We start from the raw sequence: 17330 nt of genomic DNA on the forward strand, positions 1-17330 counted from the left end.
TGGCTGTAAAGGGCATTGAGACATCCAGTGGGCGTGAAAGGCACTATATAAATGCAAGTCTGTCTTTTTCTTTCTATAGTGCCTTTAATGTCTTAAAACATCCCAAGGCATTTCGAAAGAGCGTAATCGGACAAAAATTTGATACCGAGCCATGTTAAGGAGGTATTAAGACGGGTGACCAAAGGCTTGGTCAAAGAAGTAGGTTTTAAGCAACGTCTTAAAGGAGGAGAGAGAGGTGGAGAGGTTCAGGGGAGGGAATTCCAGAGCTTGGAGCCTGGATGGTTGAAGGCACAGCCGCCAATGGTGAGGCAAAGGAAGTGGGGGTGTACAAGAAGCCAGTACCCAATGAGTGAAAGGAAGCAATTCACGCTTGTGTGTTGCAGCCTGAGCTGGACACGCACACTGAGTTTACCATGCACTGCCCCCTCTTGCCCTGAATCGGGGCCGGGGGGCTGGCACGAGGGTGAGATGAACATGTGAGATTGCTTGCAGCTGATGTATGTACATTTTGTGCCTGCTGTGAAATCTGTTACACCTCGTGCTGTACTGTCTGTAGCACATTACAGCTCCCTCGTGAACTGTTGGTCTGTTTTTAATAAATGTCGTATGATTAAGGACTGGCCACTGTGCGGGGGTGAGATGGAAGGCCCGATCAGTTTCTCGCTGGAAGGGGTGAGGAAGCGGTGACTCATGTCACTCTCCACAAAACCATTTTTAGAGCAAACAGTTTTGGGTTTGATCTCTGACCACCACCGAGAACTTCAGAAGCCTCTTCATTTATTACAAGCTCATTGGAAAAAAGACTCGCAATTCTGCAGCCCCTTTCACAACCTCGGGATGTCCCAATACGCTTTACAGCCAATAAAGTACTTTTGGAATGTAGTCACTGTTGTACTGTAGGAAATGCAGCAGCCAATTTGCACACTGCAAGCTCCCACAAACAGCAATGTGATAAGGACCAGATAATCTGTTTTAGTGATGTTGATTGAGGGATAAATATTGGCCGGAACACCTGCTCTTCTTCAAAATAGTGCTATGGGATCTTTTCCGTCCACCTGAGAGAGCAGGCGGGGCCTTGGTTTAATGTTTCATCCAAAAAATGGCACCTCCGACAGTGCAACACTCCCTCAGTACTGCACTGGAGTGTCGGCCTAGATTTTTGTGCTCCAGTCTCGAGTGGGATTTGAACCCACAACCTTCTGACTCGGGTGAGAGTGCGCTACCCACTGAAGCACTGGCTGACACCTAACGCAGCCAGTGATAGAGAGCCGGGGATTACGGACTCTTTCTTTATTAGCCCATGTGCTTGGTGAAATCCTGGGAGCTGCCAGAAACCAAAACTGATTCAGTTTTCTTGAAAATGGAGATGGATAATTCTCCCAGTGGGTGATGGTACAAAACATTGTGGTAATGAACCAAACTAAACACAAGGTCCCAACTTCGATTCTTGATGTCCACTGACTTGGGAGAGGAGAAGCTGCCCCATACCCTCCCTTCCCTCTTTAGAAACGTGTGTGTGAGTTTGTGTTTGTTCAGCCGGTTGTCAGTGAAGTGAGTTGAGATTCCCTTCACCGTCAAATAGGCTGCAAAGACTGACTGACTATGTAGGGTAAGACCAAACAATGAACACTTGGATGACACATGACCGGGTTGTCCGTGCCCTTGGAACCCACACCTCAGCAAGACTTGGAAGCTTCAGGAGAGGAGAAAAATGGGCTTGCGTGGGTCGGGGAGGAATTCATGTGGCAGCAGAGAAGTGTCTTTGTGTTTAGACAAATAGAAATAAAGCAAGAAAAAGATGTTGCCCTGGGAATAATATCTGTGGCTCTGAATACCGTTCAACAATGAGGTAAATGTAAACCAGCCAGTCACAGACAGTAATGTAGAGACGTGGTAACACTTTGGGGGGCGGGGGAGTTCCTCCTTGGTGTTTGTCACGATGCCTCACTGGCTACTTTATGTGGATGTTGTTTGGACCTTCCTTCATGGTGAATATCAATAGGTTATTGGTCCATGGAGAATTGTGTTCAATTTTGGGCACTGCACTTTAGGAAGGATGTCAAGGCCTTGGAGAGGGTGCAGAGGAGATTTACTAAAATGGTATCGGGGACTTCAATGTGGAGAGATTGGAAAAGCTGGGACTGCCCCCCCTTCGAGCAGAGCAGGTTAAGAGGAGATTTGATCGAGGTGTTCAAAATCATGAGGGGTTTTTATAGTGAATAAGGAGAAACTGTTTCCAGTGGCAGCAGGGTCGGTAACCAGAGGGCACAGATTTAAGGTGATTTGGCAAACGAACCAGTGATATGAGGAGCAAAAAAATGACGGCACGAGTTATGATCGGGAACGCGCTGCCAGAAAGGGCGGTTGGAGCAGATTCAATAGAAACTTTCAAAAGGAAATTAGATAAATACTTGAAGGGGAAAAATGTGCAGGGCTGTGTGGAAAGAGTGGGGGGAGTGGGACTAATTGGATAACTTTACCAAAGAGCCGGCACAAGCACGATGGGTCGAATGGCTGCCTTCTGTGCTGTATCATTCTATGATTCTATAAACTTTTCTAAGTCACTGGGAATTCTCGAATGACACTATTTGAACAATGAGCTTGCACCTCCTTAAATAAACCAGCAAGAAATAATCTTGGAGTAATTACTCCAGTATTTGGTAAAACTTACGCAACGCAGTTCCTGTTTATCTGTTAACACAACAGAAATATTTACGAAGAACTGGCCCCCGAGGATATTCTGAAGAGATGTTTTTCTCTTTGAAGTACAAAGCGTTGTGAGATCACAAGATATGTTTTAGCTAGAAATTCCTCAGCCTGCTTGATCTCGTCTTTTGCTGCTCTTGCCCCATTACACCATCCAGCTGTTTCCCAAAGGGCTCCAAGCGTCCCTCGGTGTCGGCTGTTGATAACCTGCTGTCTCAATGTTTCATGGTGCCTGTACCCACCTCTCCCTTTACCAGCCCTGAGCCTATAGCCTTTTGTCTTGCTGCCCTTGATGTACAGCTCTTGAAGATTTCCTCCGAGATTGTCTCATCCGACGTGTCCAACTCTCCCCGATTACCCTGGAGTCTTGAGGAATGAACCCGGGAGAAAATTCATAGGGGCTCAAAATTTGTTTTTTTTCCCATTTTCTTTTGTTAATTTTTTAAATATTTTTGGCTTGTGTTAACATTTGTAGAGACCTTGGGAGTGTGTTAATAATTACAAGGGTCCCTGGGAATGTGTCAATATTTACTGTCTGGATTCTTAACCTGTTTTCTTGTTTTTGGAGCAGTTGAAGAGGGTGCCTGTATGTATATTCGGTTTTATGCTGAACTGTGTAGTGATGGTTCCGAAAACAAAAGTCATTTGGTTTCTCCAACAAAAATCGTGAACTCTTGGTGGTAATTGCACCAGTTGACTGCGACAGTTCAAAATCCAACTGTTGCATAAAACACAGATTGGACCAGTTTATTAAAAAAATGCTTGCATTTCTATAGCGCCTTTCACCACCTCAGGACGCCCCAAAGCGCTTTACAGCCAATGAAGTACTTTTGGAGTGTAGTCACTGTTGTAATGTGGGAAATGCGGCAGCCAATTTGCACACAGCAAGCTCCCACACACAGCAATGTGATAATTATCCCGATAATGTTTTTTAGTGATGTTGGTTGAGGAATAAATATTGGCCCGGGACACCGGGGAGAATTCCCCATCTCTTTCGCCAATTCCAGCATGGGTTAGTGGATAATGATTTGGACTGGGAACTCTGGCAGATTTCCCCCCCCCCCCCACCTGGGAGGACTTTAAATTGGAACCTTGATCTCCGTGCTCAGAATATAAATTCAAAAGTCGAATTTTAACGAACCAAAAATAAAATTGCAGTTTCAGTTGCTGTCTCGTGACGGTGGGAGTTTGAGGTTTCCATCTCGATCCTGGTGTCCTAGACCACAGTGATTCCTCATTTCCCCAGTCCCGCTCTGTCACTGTTAGGTGTGAGCTGTGTTTCACTCGTGCTCCGGCTGTGCTGAAGGTGCTCTGACTCTGGTGGGGGTGTGGGGGCGGTGTGTGGTCTCGTGGACACACGCAGCCCTCTGATACCCTGCCCAAATAGCATACTGCATGCATGGGTCTTGATGCAAACTTAACCATGGGATAATCAGGAGATCCCAATCCAGCGCTCAACCGAAGTGCGCCGATGCGCGCATGGGCGACCTTTGTAGCAAGAGTCATCGGATGGAGACCCACACGATTGGTTCCTAGCAGCTGTTACTGGATGGGAATCGGCAGCAAGAACCCGATTCTCCCCTCTCCGAGCTCTGGGCTCTGCGACGCCATAACAGCTGACCCGCTGACGTTGTCTCCATCATCATCATCATCATCATCATCATCATAGGCAGTCCCTTGGAATCGGAAGAATTGCTTCTACTCCTAAGAATGAGTCCTTTGGTGGCTGAACAGTCCAATACGAGAGTCACAGTCCCTGCCACAGGTGGGACAGACAGTCGTTGAGGGTAAGGGCGTGTTGGGACAGGTTTGTCGCATGTTCTTTCCGCTGCATGCACTCGGTGATGAGACTCGAGGTGCTCAGCGCCCTCCCGGATGCGCTTCCTCCACTTAGGGCGGTCTTTGGCCAGGGACTCCCAGGAGTCAGTGGGGATGTTGCCCTTTATCAGGGAGGCTTTGAGGGTGTCCTTGTAACGTTTCCTCTGCCCACCTTTGGTTCATTTGCCATGAAGGAGTTCCGAGTAGAGCGCTTGCTTTGGGAGTCTCGTGTCTGGCATGCGAATAATGTGGCCCGCTCAGCGGGGCTGATCGAGTGTGGTCAGTGCTTCAATGCTGGGGATGTTGGCCTGGTCGAGGATGCTAATGTTGGTGCATATGTCCTCCCAGGGGATTTGTAGGTTCTTGCGGAGGCATCGTTGGTGGTATTTCTCCAGCGACTTGAGGTGTCTACTGTACATGGTCCATGTCTCTGAGCCATACAGGGTGACATTGTCGAATTCAGCACCGACTGACAATCAACCCTGGCACCCTCTCTTTTATATTTTGTGTTTCAGAAACTAAATCCACCACGATTCTGATGGTCCAATTGGTGAATTTGTCCTTCCAACGTGGAAGTGAATTGTATTCAGATCCCAAGATCCCACCCAAGGGTCCCAATCTTGATTTGCTCCCCAGCGACCCCCTGCTATAAAATGAATGCATATTATTGAGGATGAAAGCTGGTTCACCTGCAATACTCCCCTGGTTGACTGGCCAGCCATTGCCCAACGTCCAGTCTCTGGCGTGAAGAATAGTCCCTTGGTGTTGTGGGGCTCATGGAATTATAACCCATTGCGTATCAATGCATTCTGGTCAGGACAAGAGGGAAATTGGGGGAAAGATTAAGAAAGCATAGAACAGAGATAGGCCACATAACCTGTTGGACCCATTCTTTCCATTACACCAGGAACAATCGACTCCATCATGGGCTCTCCCCACTCTCCTGACTGAAAGCTCTGTGTAAATCTCTCACTGACTCTCTATTGTAGTGCTCAAGATATAAAGGAGACTGATTGATTTAATTTAAAGTATTACTTTTTATATAGAATTACATAAAATTTTACAGAAACATGCCTTTCGGCTCAACTGGTCCGTGCTGGTGTTTATGCTCAACTACTCCGTGGTAGTGAGTTCTACATTCTCACCACTCTTTGGGTAAAGAAGTTTCTCCTGAATTCACTATTAGATAATTTTTTTCCTATCCTCCTTGATGTTTTTTTAAAAATTGTCCCTTTTTATAAAAGTATATATATTTTTCTACCTGTGTTTCAGAATATGTCCGATCCTTCTTTCTTCTGGCTTAACCCTCAATTGAATATTGGGAAGACCGAAGCCATTGTTTTCGGCCCCCGCCACAAACTCCATTCCCAAGATACCGACTCCATCCCTCTCTCCAACTTCTGTCTGAGGCTGAACCACACAGTTCGCAACCTTGGTGTCAGATTTCACCCTGCAATGAGCTTTTGACCACATATCTGCAGCAGAACTAAGACCGTCTATTTCCACCTCTGTAACATCGCCCGTCTCTGCCCTTGTCTCAGCTCATCCATGCCTTTGTTATCTCTAGACTTGACTATTCCAACGCACTTCTGGCTGGCCTCTCACATTCTACCCTATGTAAACTAGAGGTGATCCAAAACTCGGCTGCCCGTGTCCTAACTCGCACCATGTTCCGCTCACCCATCACCCCTGTGCTCGCTGACCTACATTGGCTCCCAATTAAGCGACGCCTTGATTTCAAAATTCTCATCCTTGTTTTCAAATCCCTCCATGGCCTCGCCCCTCCCTATCTCTGTAATCTCCTCCAGCCCCACAACCCCCCAATATATCTGTGCTCCTCTAATTCTGCCCTCTTGAGCATCCCTGATTATAATCGCTCAACCATCGGTGGCCGTGCTTCCTGTTGCCTAGGCCCTAAGCTTTGGAACTCCCTGCCTAAACCTCTCTGCCTCTCTTTCCTCCTTCAAGATGCTCCTTCAAACCTACCAATTTGCCCAAGCTTTTGGCCACCTGCCCTAATTTCTCCTTGTGTGGTTTGGTGTCATTTTTTATCTCATAATACTTATGTGAAGCGCCTTGGACATTTCACTGTTAAAGGTGCTATATAAATGCAAGTTGTTGACACTATCGGAAGAAGGGCTGGGTGTTTTGGTCCTGGTTTTCTGGGCCAACATTCCTCCCTCAACTAACCCCACCAATCAAACCTGATTAACCGGACATTCGACTCATTGCCTTTTGTGGGATCTTGCTGTGTACATAATGGCCGCCACACTTGCCCACATGGCAACAGTGTCGGCTCTTCAAGAGTGATTAATTATATGCGAAGCACTTTGGAATATTCTGAGACATGCTGAGCTTCTGTATTAATGCAGAATTTCCTCTCTCTCTCTCAAGTGCTTTCAAAAGCTCATTTTATCATCATCCACGCTCTTCAATCAAGAAGCGCGTTGCCGGTTTGGGAGAACCGCTGTCTCCCGTGAAGACCTCTTAACCGGCGTCTGAAGTGGATCAATGTGTCGCACGCGGCGAGTGCAGCTTAATGGGCTGTTTGAGCTGTATAATAAATGAGGGCCGTGCACGCTAATATCATCATAAGTAGCTAAAAGAAAAATCCCGACTTGATGGGAGAGTGATTGAAGTCCATTACTGGTGACCTTGCCCTCATCCTTTGGAGACCACATCCATTTTGGTTGGTGGATCGCCACGGTTGTCATTAACCCTTTCTGAGCCACTGCTCTCCTTTCCCACTTTCAACTGTGGCATTTGCTTTTTCCGTTCCTGTCAAACATCACTACCTCCTGCATTGTTCCCAAGCTTCTCAGATTTGTATGAATATAAATATTTTTGCACTCGCAAATATTAGAGTTGGTAGTTGGGTGGAGTCGATGACTGGGTGGATTATACATTGCCACCTCCTACTGACTACTGGGTAAGCAATAAGCTTGTTATCTGATAGACCATCTGTGGCTCGCCTCCAGATTCTACACTCTGTGTCTCTCTCTCTCTCTCTCTCTCTGGCTCTGTCTGTCTCTCTGGCGCTCTCTCGCGCTCTTTGTGTCTCTCTCGCTCGCTCTCTATATCTTCCACAGACTATTTTGTCTATGTTATGATGCCACCATATATTTTCTCCCCATTAGACTCTGAAGTGTAATTCCATTGGTGTGGGCAGCTGTACAGTATTCAACCATGGGAGGCTGCACCAAGTGAGCGCTTGTTCTGGTTCGTGTCACCGGGTTGCAAATAAGCGCCGCCCCATCCTGAGCCTACGGGTACTGAGGCCCGCCATGGTGTCCCCATCACTGGCCAGGGCCAAGATCAGCTGGTACAGTGCAGACTGGGATCGAGTGCTGATCTGTGTGGCTCAGTTCCCAAGCAGTGGAATTACTGACTAAATCAATGGGAGTCTGCAGGCTTAATATTTAGCAACATTTTTAAAAAGGTGTGTAGAAGTCAGGAAGCAGAAGTGTGACATGGTTACAAATGGTTAACCAATTTTTCAGAGTGTTCTGAGGCACCGAGATACCCGACCGTAATGCTAGCTTTCTCGTTAAAGCTGACTACTAGAAAACCGTCTCACGAGTAACACAATCCTAAAACATTTTGCAAATACCTCTGACTCTGACACCACAACTTCCAGTCTCGCAAACCACTCCACTTCTTGCCCTGCTTCCAATGGCCTTGTCAAAGCGAAGACGAATTTTTATTTTCCAGTAACAAAATGTGCAAAAACTTAGGCCCCACCAGAGCTCATCACCAGAGGCCTTAAATAACATGGAAACTACTTATAGATGGTGAAAAATGAATCTGGCGGTGTGGGGGGGTGGGGTGGGGGTGGGGGTGCTAATGCCTAGTTCCTGTTACAAAGATAAGCAGAAAAAAAAATGACAAGTGACCAATAACTTGATCAAAGAGGTAGGTTTTAAGGAACGTCACTGCACTCTGAACAACCTGCAGCCTTGATTCTACGCTACCTTTAAGGGGGCACAGTCTCCGGATAAGGGATTGGCTATTTAAGACTGAGATGAAGAGAAAATTCTTCACCTAGAGGGTTGTGAATCTTTGAAATTCTCTACCCAAGAGGGCTGTGGATGCTCAGTTGTTGAGTATATTCAAGGCTGAGGTCAATAGATTGTTGGATTCGAGAGGAATCCAGGGATATGGGGATTGGGCGGGAAAGTGTTTTTGAGGTTGAAGATCTTATTGAATGGCGGAGCAGGCTCGAGGGGCTGAATGATCCACTCCTCCTATTTCTTATGTTATGTCTTAAAAGGAGAGAAGCGGAGAGGTTTAGGGAGGGAATTTCAGAGCTTGGGGCCCAGGCAGCTGGAGGCACGGCCACCAATGGTGGAATGATGAAAATCAGGGATGCACAAGAGGCCAGAATTGGAGGAGGGTTATAGGGCTGGAGGAGGTTACAGAGATCGGGAAGGGCGAGGCCAGGGAGAAATTTGAAAACCAGGATGAAAATTTTAAAATTGAGGCGTTGCTGGATTGGCAGACAATGGAGGTCACAGGTGATGGGTGAACGGGACTTGGTGCGAGTTAGACACGGGCAGCAGAATTGCACAGTCAGTGCTCCTTGTAATCTAATGAGCTCATATGAGGTCTGACTGTGTGTCTCTCGGTCTTTGTGCTCCCTGTAATGTGACCGGCTGATTGAATTGGATATTGTGATTTCTCTGCGCGCAGCTTGATTGATCGATGCTAATGTTCCAGAATACAGTCCTTCAATCAGGATCATCATCTTTGTAGCATCGAGTGACAGAGATAGATGTTACAGGATACACACCACACTCTCAACATCCTGCAGCCTCCATACCGTTCTACTTTGCCTGTTTTTTTTTCAAAAGAGCAGATTTTCTCTCAGATGTGTCAGCCTTGGCTCAGTGGGCAGCACTCTTGCCTTGGAGTCAGAAAGCTGTGGGTTCAAGACCCACTCCAGGGACGCGAGTACAAAATCCAGGCTGTCACTTCCATTGCAGTGCTGTGAGAGCACGGCATTGTTGGAAGTGCTGTCTTTTAGATGAGACGTTAAACTCAGATGGAATTAAAAGATTCCATGACACTATTTCGAAGAAGAACCGGGGGAGTTCTCAGTGGTGTCCTGGGCCAATATTTATCCCTGGTGCTCTGCCCCAGTTCTGGTTCGCTGAGGATTATAATCCGAGTTTGGTAACCTGTTGTCAGAGATTTGCTCCTCCCCAGGTGGAACATGCATGGACTGCAAGGTGCCAGTAACCGATTGCAGCACTCGATGAATGGGCTGAAGGGATCGAGTGGGCTGCTCTCATACCCAGTGTGTTAACAATTCTTCTTTCATCTTTTTCTTCCAGACTAAAGGCGCTAGCATCCACAGGCGGGAAGAGCGTCCAGGCAGCGTGTGATTGGTTGGTATGAGATCAATATCTACAAATGTCGATAACTCTATTCTCTTACAGCTTTTACTCACAGTGATCTGGTCTTCATAGAATCATAAAAATTTACAGCACCGAAGGAGGCTATTCGGCCCATCACCGGCCGACAAAGGGCCACCCAGCCGAATCTCACTTTCCAGCTCTAGGTCCGTAGCCCTGTAGGTTACGGCACTTCAAGTGCACATTCAAGTACTTTTTAAATGTGGTGAGGGTTTCTGCCTTTGCTACCCTTTCAGGCAGTGAGTTCCAGACTTGTCACCACCCTCTGGGTGAAGAAATTTCCCCTCAAATCCCTCTAAACCACCTACCAATTACTTTAAATTTATGCCCCCTGGTTGTTGACCTCTCTGCTAAGGGAAATAGGTCCGTCCTATCCACTCTATCCAGGCCCCTCATAAATTTTATACACCTGAAGCAGGTCTCCCCTCAGCCTCCTCTGTTCCAAAGAAAACAACCCCAGCCTATCCAATCTTTCCTCATGGGTAAAATTCTCCAGTCCAGGCAACATTCTCATAAATCTCCTCTGTATCCTCTCTAGTGCACTTTCATCCTTCCTGTAATGTGATACCCAGAACTGCACGCAGTACTCTAGCTGTGGCCTAACTAGTGTTTAATACACTTCAAGCATAACCTCCCTGCTCTTGTACTCTATGTCATGGCTAATAAAGGCAAGTATCCTGTATGCCTTCTTAACCGCTTTATCTACCTGTCCTGCTACCTTCAAGGATCTGTGGACATGCACTCCTAGGTCCCTCTGTTCCTCTACACTTCTCAGTGTCCTACCATTTAGCGTATTCCTTGCCTTGTTAGCCCTCCCCAAATACATTACCTCACACTTCTCCGGATTGAATTTGCCACTGTTCTGCCCACCTGACCAGTTCATTGATATCTTCCTGCAGTTTACAGTTTTCTTATTCATTATCAATCACATGGCCAATTTTTGTATCATCTGCAAATTTCTCAATCATACCCCTTACATTCAAGTCTAAATCATTGATCAACATTCCATAGACTCTGGATCAGTTCCTATGGAGTGGAGGGTAGCCAATGTAACCCCACTTTTTAAAAAAGGAGGGAGAGAGAAAACAGGGAATTATAGACCGGTCAGCCTGACCTCAGTACTGGGTAAAATGATGGAATCAATTATTAAGGATGTCATAGCAGCGCATTTGGAAAGAGGTGACATGATAGGTCCAAGTCAGCATGGATTTGTGAAAGGGAAATCATGTTTGACAAATCTTCTGGAATTTTTTGAGGATGTTTCCAGTAGAGTGGACAAGGGAGAACCAGTTGATGTAGTGTATTTGGACTTTCAGAAGGCTTTCGACAAGGTCCCACACAAGAGATTAATGTGCAAAGTTAAAGCACATGGGATTGGGGGTAGTGTGCTGACATGGATTGAGAACTGGTTGTCAGACAGGAAGCAAAGAGTAGGAGTAAATGGGGACTTTTCAGAATGGCAGGCAGTGACTAGTGGGGTACCGCAAGGTTCTGTGCTGGGGCCCCAGCTGTTTACATTGTACATTAATGATTTGGACGAGGGGATTAAATGTAGTATCTCCAAATTTGCGGATGACACTAAGTTGGGTGGCAGTGTGAGCTGCGAGGAGGATGCTATGAGGCTGCAGAGTGACTTGGATAGGTTAGGTGAGTGGGCAAATGCATGGTAGATGAAGTATAATGTGGATAAATGTGAGGTTATCCACTTTGGTGGTAAAAACAGAGAGACAGACTATTATCTGAATGTGACAGATTAGGAAAAGGGGAGGTGCAACGAGACCTGGGTGTCATGGTACATCAGTCATTGAAGGTTGGCATGCAGGTACAGCAGGCGGTTGGGAAGGCAAATGGCATGTTGGCCTTAATAGCGAGGGGATTTGAGTACAGGGGCAGGGAGGTGTTACTACAGTTGTACAGGGCCTTGGTGAGGCCACACCTGGAGTATTGTGTACAGTTTTGGTCTCCTAACTTGAGGAAGGACATTCTTGCTATTGAGGGAGTGCAGCGAAGGTTCGACAGACTGATTTCCAGGATGGTGGGACTGACATATCAAGAAAGACTGGATCAACTGGGCTTGTATTCACTGGAGTTCAGAAGAATGAGAGGGGATCTCATAGAAACGTTTAAAATTTTGATGGGTTTAGACAGGTTAGATGCAGGAAGAATGTTCCCGATGTTGGGGAAGTCCAGAACCAGGGGTCACAGTTTAAGGATAAGGGGTAAGCCATTTAGGACCGAGATGAGGAGAAACTTCTTCACCCAGAGAGTGGTGAACCTGTGGAATTCTCTGCCACAGAAAGTTGTTGATTCACTAAATATATTCAAAAAGGAGTTAGATGAAGTCCTTACTACTAGGGGGATCAAGGGGTATGGCGAGAAAGCAGGAATGGGGTACTGAAGTTGCATGTTCAGCCATGAACTCATTGAATGACGGTGCAGGCTAGAAGGGCCGAATGGCCTATTCCTGCACCAATTTTCTATGTTTCTATGTTTCTATGTATACCACAAAAGGCAAGGGACCCAGCACTGAGCTCTGCGGAACCCCACTGGAAACCGCCTTCCAATCACAAAAACACCCAGTGACCATTACCCTTTGCTTCCTGCCTCTGAGCCAACTTTAGTTCCAACTTGCCACTTTGCCCTGGATCCCATGAGCTTTTACTTTCGTGACCAGACGGCCATGTGGGACCTTATCAAAAGCTTTGCTAAAATCCATATACGCACTATCCTCATCGACCCTCCTTGTTATCTGCTCAAAAAATTCAATCAAGTTAGTCAGGCACGACCTTCTCTTAACAAATCCATGCTGACTGGCCGTGATTAATCCGTGTCTTTCTACACGAAGATTAATCCTGTCCCTCAGAATTTTTTCCAATAATTTTCCCACCTCCGAGCTTAGGCTGACTGGCCTGTAATTACTCGGTCTATCCATTTCTCCCTTTTTAAACAAAGGTACAACCATTAGCAATCCTCCAGTCCTCTGGTACCACACATGTAGCCACAGGCGACTGGAAAATGATAATCTGAGCCTCTGCTTATTTCCTTTTTCTTCTCAACAGTCTGGGATACATTTCATCCGGGCCTGGGGGATTTATCCACTTTCAAAGCTGCTAAGCCCCTTAATAGTTCCTCTCACTCTGTTTATTTTGTCTAATATTTCAGCTCCTCCTCCCTGATTGCAATATCTGCATCGTCCCTCTTTTGTGAAAACGGACGCAAAGTATTCATTAAGAACCATACCCACGCCTTCCGCCTCCATACACAGGTTACCTTTATGGTCTCTAATAGGCCCTACTCTTTCTTTAGTTAATCAACATTCTAATTTATTCAGCTGGTTGGCATGGAGGGAGCTCTCAAGAAAAAGGTAAATAAACCTACATTTAGTGAGGGAGGGAGAGGAGGAACAAATATTTCTGGTGCATTCCTGACGCCGTTGCATAAGGACCGGTAATCGGTTCCAGGTATAACCCTTGCTGACACCACTTGTCGTGTGTAGCAGTGTCAACCCAGGCTTCTCGAAGTGTTTCCTGCCTTGCTGACTTCAGTGCCAGACTCAGGGGATACCTTAACTGCCTGGCTACGATTGTTGCATCTCTACTCACAGGATGTGGCTGACGTGGTTAGCCCGTGTGTGTGTGTGTCTCTCTCTCTCTCTCTCTCTCTCTCTCTAAGGTGGCAGGTGCCATACTAAAGAGAATAAGGCAGCGGAATTAAAAACATTTTTTTTTTAAAAGAATCTCTCTGGCTGGCCTTCGCAAGGTTTTACTTTAGTGACGTGGTGTGAAACGTATTGCAGCAACTCCCACTCTGATTCTTAGAATTAAAAACCAGCTCTCGTCTCCAACCTTTGCCCATGAGTCTGACTGTTAAATTCCAACGTAAGCAGTCCCAGCTGAGAGCCTGTGCAATAATTCAATGACTCGCACTGCCTCAAACACGCCTCGAGGGTAGAGCCTGAAACGCTCTCCATTGTTGTGGTGATCCTAAAGCAGAAAGTCGCGTTTGGGAGTTGAGAGTGGGACATGCTCTCAATGTGTGATACATGTGCATCCTTCCTGGATTATCCTGTTGTACCAGACTGCTTTTTCCCCAACAATGATCTAACCTTCCCTCCAAAGGTACTGATTGTTCCTCGGGTATGTTTCCATGGGCGCCAGGTACCCTTTGACCTCTGGCCCTTCACCTCGGATGAGTTCAGAGTATCACTCGGCTCTTCGGATCTGGACTGTACAACTTCGCAGCCAGTCCCAAAACCCACTCTTGCCTGTTAACTACATACACGTTTTCCAGATGGGATTGTAGTCAGGAATAGGGATCCTGGATGAGTCTTCCCCCCCCCCCCCCCCCCCCCCCACCTCCACAATCCCCCTCCAATTTCTGCCCCAACTTGATCAGCATAGATCAGGGAACAAATCTGGGACCTTCGGGTTTGTATGAAGTTGGAAACAGAGGTGAGGGGGCAGAGGCAACTGGGTGGGGCAGGGTAACGGGTGAGAGTTTCTCCCAAAACCTCATAAGAGCATCCCTCTACTGCACGACTTGACTCTTTGCAAACTCTCATCAGCCAACTTTGTGGTACATTCCCTTCTTTAACGAGCAAACCATGGACAATGGCCTTCCTTGTCGATGACTGTGGAAAGGAGCATTTATAAAACTCTCCCCATCAGCGTGAGGAAAGAGGAGAGGCTAAGTTGGAGAACCAAAAGCGTGATAGAAGAGAGAGATTTTGAAAGCTGGGTCAGTGCTGGCCAGGGCCAAGGGAACTGGGTAGGGAGTTCGAGGGCAGGAGTGTCCCAGTGGAACGAGGGCCAACCACTGGTGGGGTGGGGGAGCACATGTTGAGCAACGGCACAGTGATTGAAGAATAGAAGGCTCTTCAAGATTCCTCAAGGCTGACATTCCAGCACCGTTGAGCTGGAGGAGCTGCATGCCACTAACATTGGGTACATGCCTGTGAATCCAGCTCTAAATTGTTCCTGGAGAGAGGGTGTTGGTTTAACCCCAGTTCTCTCCTTTTAAGACGCTCATTTAAAACCTAACTCTGACCAACCTGTCCTCATATCTCCTTATGTGGCTCGGTATCATATATTTATTTGATAACACTACTGTGAAGCACCTTGCGATGTTTTATGATGATCAAGACGCTATATAAATGCAAGTTATTGTTAATGGGATGCCTTTCAATGAGATACTTAAACTGATGTGATGCATGAAGACCTATTGAGGTAAGGAAATGTCTACAAATGCTCACATTACATTGTTGTACCTCCTGCAGTCTCATATTTGGTGGTGCTAGATATTCCAGACACACAACAAATTTCAGTATTGGCGATTGTTTCTGCTGATAAACTCCAGTCTAGTTGAAGGGTTAATATTTTGATATTTCAAATAACAAATTTCAAGAAGATATGTAAGCCATGATCCTTACCAACGGATCCATCACAGACCCAATTCATGTCCGGACCGGGGTCAAGCAGGGCTGTGTCATCGCCCCAACCCTCTTCTCAATCTTCCTCGCTGCCATGATCCACCTCACAGTCAACAAGCTCCCCGCTGGAGTGGAACTAAACTACAGAACCAGTGGGAAGCTGTTTAACCTACGCCGTCTCCAGGCCAGGTCCAAGACCACCCCAACCTCTGTCGTCGAGCTACAGTACACGGACGACGCCTGCATCTGTGCACACAGAGGCTGAACTCCAGGACGCAGTCGACGTATTTACCGAGGCGTATGAAAGCATAGGCCTTACGCTAAATATTAGTAAGACAAAGGTCCTCCACCAGCCTTTTCTCGCCGCACAGCACTGCCCCCCAAACATCAAGATCCACGGCGTGGCCTTGGACACCGTGGACCACTTCCCCTATCTCGGGAGCCTCCTATCAACAAGAGCAGGCATTGATGAGATCCAACACTGCCTCCAGTGCGCCAGTTCGGCTGCCTGAGGAAAAGAGTCTTTGAAGACCAGGCCCTCAAAACTGTCACCAAGCTCATGGTCTACAGGGCCGTAGTAATACCCGCCCTCCTGTATGGCTCAGAGACATGGACCATGTACAGTAGACACATCAAGTTGCTGGAGAAATACCACCAGCGATGTCTCCGCAAGATCCTGCAAATCCCCTGGGAGGACAGACGCACAAACATTAATGTCCTCATCCAGACCAACATCACCAGCATTGAAGCACTGACCACACTCGATCAGCTCCGCTGGGCGTGCCACATAGTCCGCATGCTAGACACGAGACTCCCAAATCAAGCACTCTATTCGGAACTCGTCTATGGCAAACAAGCCAAAGGCAAGCAGAGGAACCATTATAAGGACACTCTCAAAGCCTCCCTGATAAAGTGTGACATCCCCACTGACACCTGGGAGTCCTTGGCCATAGATCACCCTAAGTGGAGGAAGTGCATTCGGGAGGGCACTGAGCACCTCGAGTCTCAACGCCGAGAGCATGCAGAAATCAATGGCAGGCAGCGGAAGGAGCGTGCGGCAAACCACGCTCCCTGCCCACCCTTTCCCTCCATGACTATCTGTCCAACCTGTGCCAGATTGAACTGTACAGCCACCTAAGAACTCATGCTGAGAGTGGAAGCAAGTCTTCCTCGATTCCGAGGGACAGCCTATGATGAAGTGTAGATATTTGATGTCTCCGAGATAAGAGGAAACTAATTGATGTCCTGTTACTGACTGCTCCATTTTTGATCGGGGCGGAGGAGCGGTGAGAGATCGGGGCTCAGGAGAGGCGTGAGTTCGGGACCCAGCTGAGGCGAGGGCCCAGGGGCAGCACGGGCCAACCCACACTGCGATGTGTGCGCGCGCTAGGCCCGTGCAGCAGAGCAGGTCTCCAGTCGTCTTGGTTAACCCTTGCCGCTGGACCAAGACCTAGCTCTGTCAAGCCCGTGTGGTAGCTGGTGTACAACGGTCACCCCACATTAAAATAAATCCACGCACAGGCATCTTCCATCCTTCAATATGGAGTTCGGGCCCTAGAATGTCAGGTCCCTCGTTGAAACACCTGTGAACTCATCCCTTTTTGGTGTGGAAGCAGGTCATCCTCAATACGAGGGACCGCCTAATACTACTATACTGTTTTTAAACAAAAACAGGAGTTTGTCTTGCCCAAGTACAACTGAGTTGAGGCTGGCAGTAACTCTGACTCCTTGGCCCTGCAGTGCTCTCGGAAACTGACTGCTTCCAGAGTTACGACTTAATTCTGCAGTTTTGGTTGTCGCAGCATGAAACTAGAGCAAATGATGCAGATGTCTGTGATGTGCATGAGGTCACTGGTCTTGTGCTTATTGAGAGCAGGAAAGCAAAAGGATTTTCACCTACTTTACAGCAGAGAGAAGGCCCCGTTTTAAATGGCCGGTTTTTCCAACTCCTTGACTTAATGATC

At 47.2% G+C, this 17330-nt stretch overlaps 1 protein-coding gene across 3 annotated transcripts in view; it reads left to right on the forward strand.

The window, feature by feature from the left end:
* Positions 1-17330, forward strand: part of LOC139276479 (ubiquitin-associated and SH3 domain-containing protein B-like) — a 149304-nt gene that overhangs the window by 99957 nt on the left and 32017 nt on the right. For 2 of the 3 annotated variants that reach the window (XM_070894539.1, XM_070894541.1), the window contains exon 2: positions 9858-9911. The exons of the other annotated variant lie outside the window; for it this stretch is intronic. In XM_070894539.1, the coding sequence (XP_070750640.1) occupies positions 9858-9911 (54 nt within the window). The remainder of the gene's footprint in view (positions 1-9857; positions 9912-17330) is intronic. 3 annotated transcript variants of the gene reach the window in all.

Source organism: Pristiophorus japonicus, chromosome 11 (genome assembly GCF_044704955.1).
Source record: "Pristiophorus japonicus isolate sPriJap1 chromosome 11, sPriJap1.hap1, whole genome shotgun sequence".
Taxonomy (NCBI): Eukaryota; Metazoa; Chordata; class Chondrichthyes; family Pristiophoridae; genus Pristiophorus; species Pristiophorus japonicus.